A 16,770-nucleotide genomic window follows, 5' to 3' on the forward strand; every position below is an offset into this window, starting at 1 on the left:
CTCTGTAGGTCTTGGCTTGTCATTTACTGTCTATATAACATCTAACTCTATGAAACTGTAATTATGATTTGGTTCCTGATGTTGTTGCTTAATAACTATATTGGTGTTCCAAACAAAACTCTCTAGGAACCATGAATAATAAAGAGGAAGAAAAGAAATCATACATAAACCCCAAAGTTTATGTGATGCCATTAACAGCATCATTGAAGACCAGAAGACTGGAAAACTGATGCTTACTAGTGCAAGTTACTCTGATTCATTCACTGAATACTGAACACAATCATTTAATCTCAGCTTTTATTGAATATCAGTTTTTGTCATTATCCTACATAACAAAATTTTTTTTTCAAAATGGCAGTGAATACTAATTAAACTCAAAGTGTAGATGGTCTCCAAGGAAAGCACTGGTCTCCTTTTCTTACTAACAAGATGCTCTCCGTGAAGATGTTTGTGCTGAAAATTTGTTCATGTAAGTTGATGAACATTGGATGCAATAGCTTTCATTTCAGGAACAGTGAATGTTCATTCTACTTCTTGATTTATGCATAAGTAAATCTAAGAATTCCTAGAAGTAGCTTAATGTAAAAGTACTAAAATTAACCTAGAAAATGTAACAAATATTAATAGGTGCTGTATAATCTTAATATAATCTAGTAGTGAATACTTGTAAATTACTGTCAAGGGCTTCCAGAAAAATTAAGCAAACAGAAAGCCAGTATTCTAAGGCACATTTTATTCAGTAACCTACCCTGTGTTCTCCAGTTTTGATCTGCTTATTCCCCAAGGGCCAACAAACAGGATAGGAACAACTGAAGAGAAAAGGAGTCAATTACAGCCAAGCTTGCAGAATGGTTCATACAAAACACAGATATGTTACAGTAGTGTGTGGTGCCAAGACACATGCTTTTCGGTCTTCTATTTAAAATTGTGCAAAAATCAACCTGATCCTGGCTTTCCCCATTTGTAAGTCTAATACAAAATGAAACATCATTGTATAGTTGAATCTTGCATTTTCAGACTGATATATACATATATATACACACATACACTGCTGACCTGTCCAAATCTTCCAAATTCCTGATCCTGAGAATTCAAAATAATTGGCACTTGAGGCCTCACAGACTGCCTAAGGCACCAGTTGTTAACATTTTTATTTGTTGAACCTTAAAGAGTTTTCAGTGGAGGCATGGATCTCTGTCTAGTTAATTAAAACAACAGACAAAGGCTCGTTTACCTGGCTTACCTTTCTTGGACGCCTTAAATATAGTCCATGGTCCCCATTGCCCTATTGTTGCTCCCCCTCTGGGAGATCATAGACTGCAGACTGACCCCCCCCCCCCCCCCGAAATAAAGGATTACTACACTATTCCAGTGGTCTACAAATGTGCAGACACAAGCTTCAATCGCAAGCACAAGGCACGTAAGCTACAAAAGGCAGGTGTTTGACTGGATTCTCAGCCCAATAACACACAGGAGATTTTCTGGTGGATGAGGAAAGGAGATGTGGGTCACTGGGGCCAGAACAGGATCTATTCAGGATTCTGGGACACTAGCTAGGGTCATGGCGACAGTTGGAATGTGGCAATACAGGGAAAGGCCCAGAATCAATATAGTCTCAGAGATAATAGACCTCTGAATGGGTAAAATGAGGAAAGAGAAAGGGTCTCACTTGGGTGGGAGATGGCATTGGTGCAACAAGTAAGTCTGAGAGAACAAAAAAGGCATGGATCACTAGGGAAGGGAGCTACACATCCAGGGGAATATGAGGTTGTCCCATGGGGAAAGATGACACCAAGGAGGATGAGGTAATGTTATCAAGTGCAGTTTCTGGACAGTAGCTGAGGAACTGTGTCTCAGTAGGTGTAAGCGTGGTTCTCCCCTGCTGGGTCAGCAGCAGCAGTACTACAAATATCTGTAAGATAGGTGCCGGATGTCCCATCTTAGTAGTAATTCCAATAAATATGAATAAGAAATTAAGCTAAATAGTGGGAAAAGGCCTTTAGGAAATCGGTGAATATGACACATATGAATATGAGAGCAATGAAGGGGACTGACAGGGAGATGATCATTATTATTTATGCTCTTACAGTAGCAAGCAAACTTCTGAACAGACTTGTCCTACTGCAGTTTGAAGAAGGAATAAAATGATTAGTCCCTGTTCCAACAATCCGGTGATCAAAGCAACAAATGGATTTAGAAAGGTGGGAAGAGTGAGGAAGCAAGGAGACAACACTAACCAGAGTGAAAGACACTGGTCTTGGTGTGTCAGAAGCCTGTATGCTAATACAACCATATTAATATAGCACAAGGGATCTTTAAAGAGGATTGTGAGAGGGAACAGAGAAATCAAGGCATGGATGGTGAGAAGGACCCTCTAAAGTGTAAGGTGCAGCAGAGGAGAAATCCCAGAGGCTTGGCAATGGGCAATAAAATGTGGTGTTATGCTTTTACAGAAACTTTTAATAGATGAGGAAGGATCGGAATGAGTGTAAAAGTGAAGGAAAGTAATTAATGCCTAATAAGGAAGAAGCACAAGAGGAAAAGGAGGGATGTCAAAAATGGGATAGCATGTTCAAAACTTCAAGCCTGAAAAATAATCTTTACAGCAGCATAGTGGATGAATACAGGTAAAGCCAGAAAAAAAGGATGCTGTAGAAAAAAAGGCAAGTTCCGATGTGACTATATCTAGAGATGCATGAAAGGGTTAAGGTAATATCCTACTTCTCTTAAACATTGAAATAATTCACTCTTCAAATGTACTTTTCTTCCTTTGGTTCTAGAAAGAGTCTCAATATTAGTTACCTAATATTTAACCTTGTTGGAGAAAATGAATCCCCTCCTCCATCAAGTAGACTAAACTAAAGATTTAAGCACTACCTGATTGTAAGAAACCACAGGAAGTCTGATATGAAAACACCACTCAGAGCACTCAATAAACACAGCATACTGGGAGAGCAGAGGAATGACAGAGGTTGGGAGATGGCATGAGGAAGAAAAAAATTAATGGAGCCTGACTTCATAGTTAAATAATCAGGAAAGTGTTAATTTTTTTAATATTAACTACTTGATTTCCCTGTAAACATAAAGAAGTTGGTCTGGAATACTTGGGACTCATCATTGACTGTGCAGAAAAGGGTATAGGAATGTATTTTAGCTTCTTTTTTATCAAGATCCTTTACCCTGAGAAACTAGACTTGTTTTGGGACAAGAACAATTTTCTGAAACAATTCTAACCAGCAAATTTCTATCAAGGTACGAAAATGCAATTATTTGAATAGTCCAGTTTCTGTTTTGTATTTGTCCTGACAAAATATTACCCTCCACAGAGATGTCGCAATATGTACCTAGATTAGTCACCATATCTGAGCTGTAATATACTGGCATATATGTACATGTCCTTCTCAGCTTAAATGTGTGAGTGGATTTGGTGAAAAAAGATTTCATATGTGGAATTTCACATCTGCCTTGGAACCTGAAAGAACTGCATTTGAGTATCTAGTATTGACTTTGAGGTACCGTGTTACAGATTATCAATGACTAGTTTGTTTAGGCTTTCCTTATCTCTTCATCATAGGTACTGATTTCCAACAAATTACTATGTTAACTTGTTGAAGTTAAACTTCAACTTGACTTGAAGATCAATGCTTCTGTTTCAGATGTGAAAAAAAACCAACTGTTTTTTCCAAGTATTCAATAAAACATGCCTTTCCCCATTGTACATGCTTCCTCGGTTAAAAGCAATGATTTTCCTGAAGCTCCTTTCTGATCTGATATCAAAATGTCAGGTTATGCTATACAATGAAATAATTTTGGTTTAAAAAAATAGATCAACCTTTTTGTTTTAAACATGAGAAATTAAACCTTCCAAAGGTTACAGCACTTGCTTTGTATGCATGGACTGACATTTCTGAAGACATGTGTGTTTCCATTGCAAACACCTCTGTCTAATCCTTGTTCTGTACTCTCAGCTCTTTCCATATTATTAAATTGTTGTCATGTTGCTCAGTAGCGAAGGCTCTGCATTTATCATCAGGGCCTCAGAACTCCTCAGTTTCTTATGAGCCTTGACTAAAACAGCCTGAATTTCTTAACTTCTGGAAATATGCTAGTTTTTATCTGGTCTTTAAAGAACTAAGAGGTGTGAGGTGCTAAACAGTCTGTTAGAGTTTTTCTGTTGTTACAGGAAGCTAAATAAAATCTTGGTTTGGATTTAAAACTGTAAAACAAGAAGAAAAGAGCATAGGTGTTCTTATCGTTAACAAAAGGAAAAAATGTCAACTATGAGTTTTACATTCACTTGTAACTGACTTAATACTCCAAAATTAAATGTGTCACTGAAAAAATTACTGGGTCTGAGTACTTTTTTATTGACCTCTGATAACAAGATTACACAATGTACAAAGTGAAGCAATCTGTTGTACTGACATCTTCAGAACAATACATACAATACTGTCTCATGCATATTCAAAATCTGCTTCAAATGCTATAAGAGGCAAAAGTCAGATATCTTTTAATCTTGTCAGTAGTAGTAAACACAAGCCATTTCTATAAAAGAGAGTTAAGGTTTCTGGGTTCTTTAATGGACCTTTGTTCTTTCAGACCAGATAGTTTTGCCCTAAATTAAGTTATCTTGTGTACTTCAACAGGGTTTTATATTACGCTTTTGAAACTTTTTTGCTCATGTTTCCCCCATGTGGTATTTTAGATGTTGAAGTCCTGTTTCAGATCTTGCTTTAAGCATTGACATTTTTCTACAGCAATGGTTCTTTGTTAATAAATTAATACAGTCAATATTAGAAAAGCATGAAAAATGACCTCATCTGAAATTCATTTAATTCTCGAAATTTCTCCAGTAGGCTTTTTTTTTTAGATGCTATCCAATTCCCATTTAAAATTCAAGAGGTAAGGTAGACGTCAAAGAGAAGTAAAGTGAACTGTCTTCATTCCCTGTGATTGTTACAGAAGCTGGTACAACTTTTAGACAACTAAAACTGAATTACATGAGTTACTGTCAAACTGACAGGGAATTTGCCACAGCCTTGATAACAATAACCAAAAATTTCCTTTAAACATGTAAATATTGTAGCATTCCAACTGTAAGGTTTATAATTTCAATCTCAGCTGCCATTTGCTTCAGCTATTTATGTTTGAGTTTAAACACCTCTTTAAAATCATACCTCATCCTCAGTAGATAATTTTAGCACAGTGCAGCACAGCAAATGTGGAATAATATATTTACAACTACATAATCATCCACCACAATAAAATCCTTCTAAAAATCACTTTTCCTTTTTTTTTTTTTTTTGTGGGCTATACACTATAGTCCCACAGTCCTGGATACACGATTTTATATTTGACAATATAGTTCAGTAGACATAGATGTGGTGATAGTGAACCAGCTTGTAAAACCATACATTGATAAAAGTTTTACAGCCAGAAGTTCTTATGACCATCCACCCTATCATCCTCCTCCTTAACTCAGGCCACTGGGTTTGAATCAATAAGTCTTGCAACAAACCTACATACTGTCTAAGAGTACATTTCTTATCTTCATTTAAAACCTCCAAAGGCCTCCAAGTTGTACAGATAGCTTTTGGATGATTATTGGGAATTGGGAAACCTTGATTTTCTCCTTTGTCCAGGCAAGATGCAGAATTATGCTGAGTAAGCAATAAACATAATTGTCAGATTACATAACATAATCTACACAAAATTGTTCAAGTGCATGTAACTAAATTTGCATTGTCTTTATTCCATGAAAAATGCCTGAAATACAGGACCTGAATCATGCAATGTTTCAGATTGTTCTCTAACTTAAAGCACACTTTAGAACTTTAAGGTGAGCTAGGAAGGTGAACACAAAAAAGAAAATTGTTAATGTTTAGACATCTTTGCTATGTAGGTGCTCTATTACAAAGGAAGAAAATGAAGTGGCTGATAGTACCATAGTATTCAGTGGTGACAGAAAATACGGCCAAATACAGTCAACTCCTGTCCACTAGGCTACTGTTTTCTTATGAAACAATTCACCCATTTCCTGTATCTGCAGGTCAAGCTGAACTGCAATGAATGTATCACTGCTGGTATACCTTTATTGACAATTGCTGAGTTCAAAACAAAGAAACAAAAAAGAGTTCAGATTTTTTCTTTCATCATTACAAACTATCCACCACTGACTCAAAAAAGTACCACAGAATCAAGAACTTGCAAATTATTATGTACTTACCCCATCCTATCACAATATATGTCTGTAGCAGTTGTCTTTCAGAAAGTACAGCAGTTATCAGTAACGTATGCAGATAAATTCCTTCTACTAATAGCCAAAAATAATTTGCCCCAACAAAGTAATGCATGAAAAACTGTGCAGTCCTGCAAATGATTACAATCTGTAGAAATGAGAGACCAGGGATCATTGTTAATATATAAAAGCTCTGACAAATTCTGGTTTTCTCTTGTTACTTTAGCAACCATTTTGAAACTAGCACATGATCGTGATATAACTGTGGTTCAGTCACATACCTCACAAGACTCTCCTTGCTGCTTGGAATAGGCTGGAGGGGAGTGCAACTATTTAAAGGATTCTACATTGTCAGAGAGTTTGAGTGGAGGTGACAAGTAGGAAAAGACAGTAACAGTGTAGGCTAGGGTATGTGTTCTTGGTCATGATCTGCACATTAGAATTTTTACTGATGAGCTATTAAAATAATAGTCACCATTAACATCTTGCAGGTAATTTTGCTTGTTGACGTGGGCAAACTATATTCATACACCATCATGCAAGTATAATTTATCCACAGTAGTCGCAAATGAGAGATATTTTCATTCCATTATCTAAACAAGTATAAGAAAATTACATTTTCCTAGTACAGAAAAGCTTTTAAACTATTTTTTTCTTAGTGCTTTTTCACAGCAAATACATTGTTTGATAACATTATCTTAAAAGCAAGATTTGTGTGCATTGCAATGTGCTATGCATAACAAGAGTGAATAAATATAGTGTTATGTAAGTGCCAAATAAATGTGTCGATTTCTTCCTAAAAACTACAAGTGTAAGTTGTTTTGCTTAATTGGATGTTTCTAAATATAACTATTGATTATTTTATTGTTTCTATACAAGGCTTCATATAAAATCAATCTATTACAATTATTCAATTCAGAATTTTTTTCTTGATTACCCCAAGCTTTATCAGCAAATTTTCAGCATTCAAAGCTCAACTAACAAACACCTCAAAACTTGCTGCCGTATAGCAAACTTTCAAAACCTGTAACTGTTATGGCCCCTAGCAGCACACTTTTACTATTAGCAATGAACTAACAAGTTACCTCAGGACTGAGGTATAATATCCATCCAGTTTCATCATTTGGTCTTTTGGAGTAAATATTGTAGTATACAGTGTCTTTTATAAGAACTGCTGTGGCGCGCAAGATAAAAGATGCAAATAAATTCATATGGATGTAGTTTCTTGTGCAGTGAAGTCTTCTGTGGGAGAAAAAATAATGTATGAATCCCCTGGAACATATATAATTTGCAGAAATAAAAAAAATAGTTGTATTCATATTGTTGCTGCCAATGGATTTTGCTTAGGAATTGCTTTTATAATGCTTATTAGGAAAATACAAGTTATTTACATCGGAAGCTAAGCAATAAATTCAATTACATGAAAAAAAGAATGTGTATACTGGGGTCTGTACTTTTAAAATGCAACAGAAATTTGTACTAACCTGAGTAAAGAAAGTATAAGGAGAGCTAATACAAGTGAGATGAGAGAAAAATAATATCCTATAGTGTACAACAGCTGTAATGTGGTAAGTAATTTATGTTCTTCTTCCTAGGAACAAAGAAGAAAAATGTGTTATACATGCAGGTGTTGAAGATTAACCTAAAAACGTGAAATGATCTGTTTCTTTCTATGCAAGATGTTCTTTGTACGTATATTAAGCTGACAGTCTAAAGACACTTAATCATTTGTATCAGAAAAGAAAACAGCTAGCATTCTTTAATCAAGGGCATCCTGGAGTAATTGGGCCTTGAAGAACCTCAAAGAAGAATTAAAAAACAGTTAAGAAGGAAACATCCCACCCTAGAAGGCGCTGAAAGTTGAGTAATTGATAATGGGCATGAAGTCAGTGGACATCTGCGGTAACAGGGAAAGGTAGAGTCAGCAGGAGGAGATCACGACCACCGACTCAATTCAAGACCTAGAAGACTTATTCCTTGCCACTCCTTGAGCATGCGCTGTAGAATAACAGAACACTGTATTTTTAATGTGAAGCGGAGAAAACCTTAGCCCAATAGATACAGTAGCAGATAAGTGACTACCAATAAAGATTTGGGGGAAGGACTTTGGAAACTAAGTGGGTGAATCTAAAACTGTATAAATTGCTTGCTTGTTTAACTGCAGGGTGTGCTAGCTTTGTGGAATTACCACCCAGCACCCATCTTTGCACAAATATGAAATAAATAAAGTCTCTCCTGAGAGTGTGATTATTGGCTCGTTGCACACCAGGTGATGAATCTGCTTTTCAGACAACACAGGCAAGTGGGCAGAACACAAACACAGCTCAGAAACTTTTGAGTCCAACTTCTTTGTGTTGCAAGGTAGCCAGGGGAGGTTTCTTATGCCTGCTCCCTGCACTGCCTCATGAAATCATTGCGTGATAGACACAGTTGCAGACAGCCTTAGTTTCTTTTTAAATTCGAAGGTACTCACGGTCTCATTTCCAGATCGCTCCTGCACAAACACCATTCGTAGTCTGATTTACAGCTAATCATTGCCATGATTACATGCACCAAATGGATCCTGGTGGTTTAATAACTGCAGAGATCGACTCACTCAACCTGTACACACAAGTGCAATTACTATGTGCGTGGCCTGGGGAGACAGTTACACATCAGTTGTGTCTGTGCAGTTTTGGGAGTCAGCTCTATCTCGAGTGATTGAAATAGGATGACTTCTACCACGAGTTCAAAGAAAAATATCAAAATTATTAGAGTTGTCTAGAATGTCTTTGAATGATGGATAAGACCTCAGAGGAGGAAGGGGGGCACTCACGCTTTCTTTCCACTTTGCTTCATTTAACATTTCTTCTTGCTAAGTTTTTCCATTTAGCTGCTTATGTCTACCTCTCATCTCTTCATATTGCTTTTCTAGCTCAAGAAAAGCTTCTTTGCAGAGGGGACATAGAAATACAGCATATGTGACTTTCATAATCCATATTTGGCCTGCAAAGATTTTCTTGGAACCTGTGTCTTTTCCTCAGTGATTTCGCTGGTTTTGTTGTGAATTGTCTTACTGCTCAGCACCAGGGATTTTAGAACTGTCTCCCTGCCAGTAGTTGTCTCTAATCAGTTTATGCTAACAAGTACTCTCTGGATAGCATGGGTGAGCTGTGCCTGCTGGTAAAAACTGTCTTGGAGAGGGTGAAAGTGCCCAGGGAGAGCAGTGTGGGTGCAGGAGATTCCCATAGCACAGCCATTAGTCACTCCACACCATGAAAACAAACAGGCGTGAACCTAATAAGAAGCATGAGTTATCATCTTGGCTGTACCAGTTTTGCAACACCAAAGCAAATGAAGTCAAGCTGACTCCTCCGATGTGTGCGGATACTAGCTCTGGGTTATTTCTAACATCTTGGGGCTTTCCACTAAATGTAACAAACAGGTACAAAACCACATGTAGTGTTGGTAGGAAAGCTGGTTAAGCTTTCAGAGAAATCATCTGCTGTCACACAAGATAAATTAATGCATCTCCCACCTGCAAGTTTGCCATCCAGAATGGACACCAAACCATGGAAAACTCTCAGTACTTATGGATATTTATCACACTTGTATAAATAAACTGTAAGTTTGGAAGTTCAAGTACTCACTATATAAAGAGTTTAGTAAAAACTTTGTAGTACATGGCGTTCCTGAACTAATAGTGTTGTCCCACAAATGGGGTTCATTTACCCAGTGTGCAAGCCAATAACACACAGAGTCGAGGTATTTTCAAATTAATTTCATTGATGTGCATGAATGGGTGCCTGTCTCAAGACAGTGCACCCTTGTCTCAAAAATCCTCACATTTATACACTTAACTAATACATATTCATTGTTATTTTCCTTAATGATTGGTTCTTTCTTCTTCACCCCTCATGTAAATTAGACTCTGTCTTCTTCCTTCATTGTCTTCTTTTGAGCAGGTGATATCATTTGAGTAGGTGGTCAATGAGTTGGTGATTGCAATCTCCCCCTGTAGGAATTACCTTTTACCTACTTCTTCCCTAATCTTGGCAGTTCCAAGTGGTTCTTCAAGGTACATTGACCAGACCATAATCCATTACCTTTTCTGACATAAACATAAAGCCCCATTGTCTAGTAGTTAGTTCCTAAACCCTAAATCATGTCTAGTTATTGTTTCCCTATTTTAAATATTAACTGATGGGGTCTGTACACGGGACTTTAGCAGCTCCCTGTTTATTTCAATCATATTATACATATTAATTGATAATAAAAGTGTTTAATAAAGTAATCCATAAAGTAATGTTACTCAATAAAGTAATGAACAGTGCTCACCCAATAAAGTACTAAAAAGTAAAAAATAATCAACAGTAATATTGCTTACCTAAGAGACTTAATTTTGACATCAGCTAAGCTGAACTCTATGGCAAAAGAAGTAACAAGAAGCTGAAACCAGATAAGCTGCATGCTTTACTGTTATCTGAAACTCTGCTGCATTCGTTGCAATTCATTGCTCAGTTGTGCAAGCAGGCAAGAGGATCAGATCCCTGTTTCACTGCTTGAACTGTCCCTTACGTTAAACATAATTCGGGTGGTGGAAATGAGCTTGCTTGGTTGCAAACTGCCTTCTCACAGAGAACACGAGCCAGGCTTCTTTGCAGACACAGAGCGAGAGAGCGCGATTCCCAGCTTCACAAACCAAAGCTGATCAGTAATTGTTTTCATTTTATCTTCAGTACAAAGAGCTGAGCGCTGTCGGGTTGAGAGTATCTAGTTTGCTCTTTATTCGGCTCGGGAGAGCCATTCCCTCCTGCTGACAAAAACCAACGCTTGGGCTGCATGCTGTATCAGGCCAGGAAGGATTGTACTTACAGACTGAAGGATTCATCATAATGCGACTAGCTAAATATGAAAGGACCAGTTAACGGCTCATTAAATGCTAAAAGGCTCAGGAAGCGGCAGGGAATTAAGTTGTCCGGTCTTAGCAGACTACAGCGATTTGGGGCAGATGATGGGATGCTTTGGATTTAAATTATTTGCTTGTCAAGTTACAGTCTTTTTCAATTTTATTAGGAGAAATTCAGCACGTGTGAACACTGGACTCTGAACAGAAAATAATTTGTGGCATCTAAAGCAGGAATCCCCCTCCTTAATCTTTCCTCCTCTGCTTATTCTAAATAAAATAACAGGTTTCCATTTGGTAATCTAAATGAAATCTGAACATCTTTTGCAGGTATTCAGTGGAAATGTTTTATCAGTTACTCAAGAAGGGATTACGAAGATTAAAGTATTAAACCATAATATAAAGCATACTTACATTTTTTTTGAAATTATTTTTCTCAAAACATTCTGAACTATCACGCCAAATGTCTGTGGAGTTTTCCTTTGTTTGCCAAGTCCCTTCATCCAAGCAGACTCTGTATACATTTCCTACACTTCCTGAAAGTAAACAGAGGTTTAGTCTGAAAGGTCAGAATAAAGATTTCATTTATCATAGACATTTTAAATATTTCTCCCTTACACCACAGCAATAGACACCACACCACCCCCACTCAAAAAAGGAATAAAAACCCCTTTTCTTTTGTCTTTGACAATGTATTTTTCATATTTACATAGGACAAAGTAGGAATACAATCTAGCAGAAATAAATTCCCAGAACGTACCTGGTATTTACAAAAAATACATAGTTACTACATCCAGAAGAAAAGCCTACCTCTCACTTTATTCCTTTTTTCCTCAGTAAGCTCACAAGTTCCATCAAGTATGGGTAGCATATTGCCCAGGCTGTGCATTCAAAATTGTAGGAGGAAGAGTATGGTTTGACTAGGGAATGATCTTTCTCTGAAACACCTGTGGCTGGTGTTCTATTTACATGTTTTGGGGCCCAATCAGCAGGTGGTGTGAACCAGTGAAGCTTTCTTGGCTTTCACTGAATTGTCCTAGGACCCTGGTTGATGTTTGTTTGATGTTGTCCTCAACAGCTGCTTTCCATTTATTTCTAATCAGACCTGAGCTTTTGCATTCATTTTTGAATTAGAAAGTGTTTAAGGGTTGCAGCAACAACCAGAATATCCCATTTCGCTCTGGATAACTGGAACTGATAGAACTACTTTGGGAGCATAGTTTGCTGTGATGAAGCAGGAGCTCTGTGTGGAGACTAGACTCTGAAAAAAATCTGAAGGCATCTATGAAATATGATGAGAAGTCTCATTTCTAGACTACCCTAAGTTTTCAGTGCTCAGGCTTGGCAATGATGACAAACCACAATAAATTTACCTTAAGCTTCCAAGCATTTCTGGTCCAAGTCCATCAGTGTCCCAGAACAGACACAGCTATGCCTTGGAAATGGGACCAGCAATGGAAATGGGGGCCACAAGCAACCCTAATGCCAGTCCCACAAAATCTCTAGAACAAACAGACAGCTGAGCTGTCTCTAACGCCTCTTCTCCTAAAGTGCTGTGGCATGGATGAGAAGGCCAGATGATGCTGTAACAGAACAGCCCCACTGTGTTCCCCACTGTGAACACAATTAAAAGCTTCATAACCAGGTGCAAAGTCTTACATCTTGCTTTTGTAGAAATTTAGACAAAAAAAGAGTTGCCATTACATAGAGGGAAGGAAGATGCGTTTATGTTTATTATGAAGAGCTGAATTTGTTCTAAATGGCTGGCAGAAGAAGTTGTTTGGGAGACTAGATAGAAGCTGGATCTCTTTCTGTTTAGCAGCACAAAAAAGGACAAATTATGACATTACAGAACAAACAATGTGTTGGGTGGGCTGGAGAAAGCTAGGGTAAGAAGCCTGTAGTAGTCTCCCACAAACTGAAGGACTTGGACACAATTGGTCGGTCCTTCCAAGTGGTATTAGAAATGCAGCTAAGCAAGCCACATGTAGCTAAGAATGGTTGTGTGGCAGGATTCAGAAATGCTAGGCTGTGGTGGTAGGAATGTCCTTTCATTTCTTTAGGAGAAAGGGAATGTTGTTTGCTTTTAGACAGTTTTGCTCCTGCAGATGTTACTCTTTTTCCTTTCCTGAGAGCCTTCCTGCTTCACTCCCTCCAGGAAAAGGCTGCTTGGAAATCCTGTTTTTTTCACCACACCACTTGCTGGTGGTGCAGTATGTCCTACTGGAGGGCTGACTGTTTGGACTGCTCCTTTGTTTGGCTATTCCAGTTTTCTGGGACAGTCCTTCAAGCCTGGGGTCACTGGGGTCCCCAGAGGTTGAACCTCAGAACCTGAACCCCAAATCTGTTACTGCCAATAAAGGCGTTGCAGTACAGTTACAAAATCTTGGAAATGCTGCTTTATAGCAGACAATATGGAGCTGAAACAAGCACGGATGGAGAAAAAGAGTAAATAATTAAATATTGACAACAATTTTGTGCCTCAATTCAGAAAAGAGGTGAAAAGAGCTGAGACAAGAAAGCCCTCAGACACTTCAAAAGACACTGGGAGAAGAGAGACTAGCACCATCTGTCCTTTAGCTGGATTCCCAGCATAAACTTGAAGAGAAGTTACCATTTCTCATTACCATTTTCCAACCATGGCAAATATGAAGGACAAGGAACAGAGACATTTCCTGGGGGTGAGTAAGGCCAGCAAACAAACTGATCAAATGTCCCATTACAATGTATTCCTGGGGAGAGAAGCAAATAGAAGTTTTACAAAAAGTTGTTCAGACAATGGACAATCATGAAAACCATTGTATGCTGTTCCAGGTAACCTGCAAGCTATTCCAGAGTATTTACAAGATATAGCAGGTAAACTTTGTGCATTCACTGTGCAATGCTTAATGCACAGTGCAGAAATGGCTGCTACCCTTCTTCCCTGGATCTACACAACAGCAGAAGTTTTTACATGCTTCGTAATGAGATAAGTGTATTGCTCAAAATCATCCTGAGGCCTCTGTTGTCCACATGTAACAGACAGATTCCAGCCACATTCTCGCTCACTGTTTTTGGTACGTGCTGCAGATTTTTTGTTGGTAAATGGAGGATATTCCACCTTTCATGACCCCTGTGACATAGGTTCTCAGCTCAGACCACTGCCAGCTTCTCAGATAGTGAGTCGTCTTAGTCTTTGGGTAATAGAGGTTAGGGAGCTGGTAATATCTCAGATTAAGTTTTAAGCTTCACAGGTATCACATCACTCACAGGACTTAAGGTTAAGATAAAACATTTGATAATGCAGAACTGACATTGCACAATCAGGTTACAGTAAGATAACATAAAATGCATTAATAGCCATTAGTGCACTAGTGTCTTGGTCAGTTTCTGTCTTTCTTCTAGGATAAGCTGAACTTCTCTTGTCTTAACTGGAAAGGTTTTTCCAATCCAAAGCTAGAAGAACATCTCCTGCTGTTTTCCATAATACTTAGCAATACTTTGAGAAGCTTGTATTGGAAGAAGAATACAGGGAGCAACAAAGATAGCTGTGTGCTATCTTACCAGCATCTTTTTGGGGTGCTTCTGCTAAAATACAGAGCACAGTATGTGCATTCTTAGTAATTCCCTTGTTCCTTTGAGGCTGAACATCTGTGGCCCCATCTGCCTTATGACCTGTCTAGCTGTTAACATTTATAGCTGCATTTTTATTGTTCCTTTCCCTGATACCTGACCAAGGTTTGTTCATGTGTGGCTTGGGGTAGGCTGCCAGGAGAAAACTAATTTCTTGTCCATTTCATGAAAACTGGAGTTCTGAGTTCCTGTAGTTCTCCTGATCACTTGCTACAAACTACTGCCCTCTAGTATCTTGCCATGTGTCACTGCTTTTGGCCTCCTGGGTCATCTGGCTTAGTTCTAATTGCCAACAAAAGCCACCATTCTCTGCCTTCCCACCATAATACATTCTTCTTTTGCATCATGCTAAGGGTTTCTGCACACCAGGTTTTCACCACAGGTCATTGATCCCTAGCTTCTCACTACTGTTTCTCTTTCTTTCTTGTCAGCTTTAGTTGTAAGCTATCCTGCAGGTGTACTGGCTGGGCTGATCTGTGCTTTGCTTCCCTTGTCTTTCCAGAAAAACTTTGTCCCCTCTGCAATCCTCATCATTCTGTCTTCTTGCCTCTCTGAATGTATCACATAGCCTGTAATTTTTGGCAGCTTCTTTGTCTGACCTTTCTGTGTTTTCTCTTTCCTTATTTGCTACAGCCAAAGTAAGCAGAAAAAGAAAAGGAAAGGAAAGGAAAGGAAAGGAAAGGAAAGGAAAGGAAAGGAAAGGAAAGGAAAGGAAAGGAAAGGAAAGGAAAGGAAAGGAAAGGAAAGGAAAGGAAAGGAAAGGAAAGGAAAGGAAAGGAAAGGAAAGGAAAGGAAAGGAAAGGAAAGGAAAGGAAAGAAAAGCATTTCCAAAATGTCAAAGGACAACAAAAAGCAAAACTCTGGGTGAGAGTTCATACTCTTCTTGGTATTTGTGTCCTACTACTAGAAAGCACATGCCTAGGGATGATCAGGCATCCTAGAAGGTGGATTTTACTGAACCTAAGAGTAACTCAGCTTTGTTATCATACTGGCCATTCATGCTGTTCTGATGACCCCTGTGTCACAAATACACCTTTCTTTCTGAGAAAGTCTGCTTAACATTTCTACTGCATATCTTCATTAGTACTTTTCTGACTTCTGGTCATTCATCTTTGAAACCTTGAAGTCAGATAAAGATTTACACAACACAGAAGGAAAACATATAATTAGATTGTTGGCATCTAGCAACAAGTAGTATTTTATCATGACATAAAAATCTAGCATAATGAAGTGGACAATGAAGAACTAGATAACTGAATGCTTCAGCTGAGTGACACCCTGACCCTTCCTGCATGTGCTCTTGGTACAGTGACTCTCCTACATGGTAACATCCTGCATGGTAACCAGAACAGTTAGTTGCTTGCTTCCAAGGGAACAAATCCAAAACCTGCCTACCTGGGGCTTTTGGAGACCTGAGACAGCCCAGGTACAACACACTTCTGGCAGACATTTCATTATGTGCTCAAATTGACACTGTGTTGTACTAGAAGCATAACAGTTTTGACAGAGTTAACTGCCTGGTTTTCCTGCCTCAAACTGCTTAGGACTCATAAATGATGTGCCATCCATGCAAGTCCCTAAACTATGGAGATTCCCAGATTCTAAGTTCTCAGCATGGAAATGGATACTGGAAGAACTGGCTTTAAATATTGTTGATGTTTTTCCCCTTTGCATAGTAATGGCTGGAAAACTCCAGGACATTCATATAATCTTTATTACCCTCTTGTAAGTTGGTGGAAGATGAATCCAGAACCTCTATGTCCCCAGAGACTGGAAAGCACAAGTTCCACACCCCAGATTACTTCTGTTTTCATCCAGTGTTTGTCCATAAAAAATACGTAAACATCACAAAGAACTGGGACTGGAACTCCTATTTTCCCCTTACTGCTGTCACTGCTGGATACATAGTGGGTCAACCTGAACAAGGGTTATCCTATCTCCTTCAGCACCACTAGTGGCCCAGTGGTTAGCATGCTTTCCTGAAATACCATAGAATCATAGAACAGCCCAGGTTGGAAGGGACCTCGAAAGATCA

At 38.4% G+C, this 16,770-nt stretch overlaps 1 protein-coding gene across 1 annotated transcript in view; it reads right to left on the reverse strand.

The window, feature by feature from the left end:
• GLP2R (glucagon like peptide 2 receptor) overlaps nt 1–16,770 on the reverse strand; it is a 46,851-nt gene that overhangs the window by 18,991 nt on the left and 11,090 nt on the right. The window contains exons 3-8 of the mRNA XM_052807999.1: nt 13,751–13,855; nt 11,534–11,659; nt 7,723–7,825; nt 7,324–7,480; nt 6,227–6,386; nt 749–809 (exon numbers count right to left, since the gene is read on the reverse strand). Of these exons, the coding sequence (XP_052663959.1) occupies nt 749–809; nt 6,227–6,386; nt 7,324–7,480; nt 7,723–7,825; nt 11,534–11,659; nt 13,751–13,855 (712 nt within the window). The remainder of the gene's footprint in view (nt 1–748; nt 810–6,226; nt 6,387–7,323; nt 7,481–7,722; nt 7,826–11,533; nt 11,660–13,750; nt 13,856–16,770) is intronic.

The sequence above is a fragment of the Harpia harpyja genome, chromosome 14 (genome assembly GCF_026419915.1).
Source record: "Harpia harpyja isolate bHarHar1 chromosome 14, bHarHar1 primary haplotype, whole genome shotgun sequence".
Classification (NCBI taxonomy): domain Eukaryota; kingdom Metazoa; phylum Chordata; class Aves; order Accipitriformes; family Accipitridae; genus Harpia; species Harpia harpyja.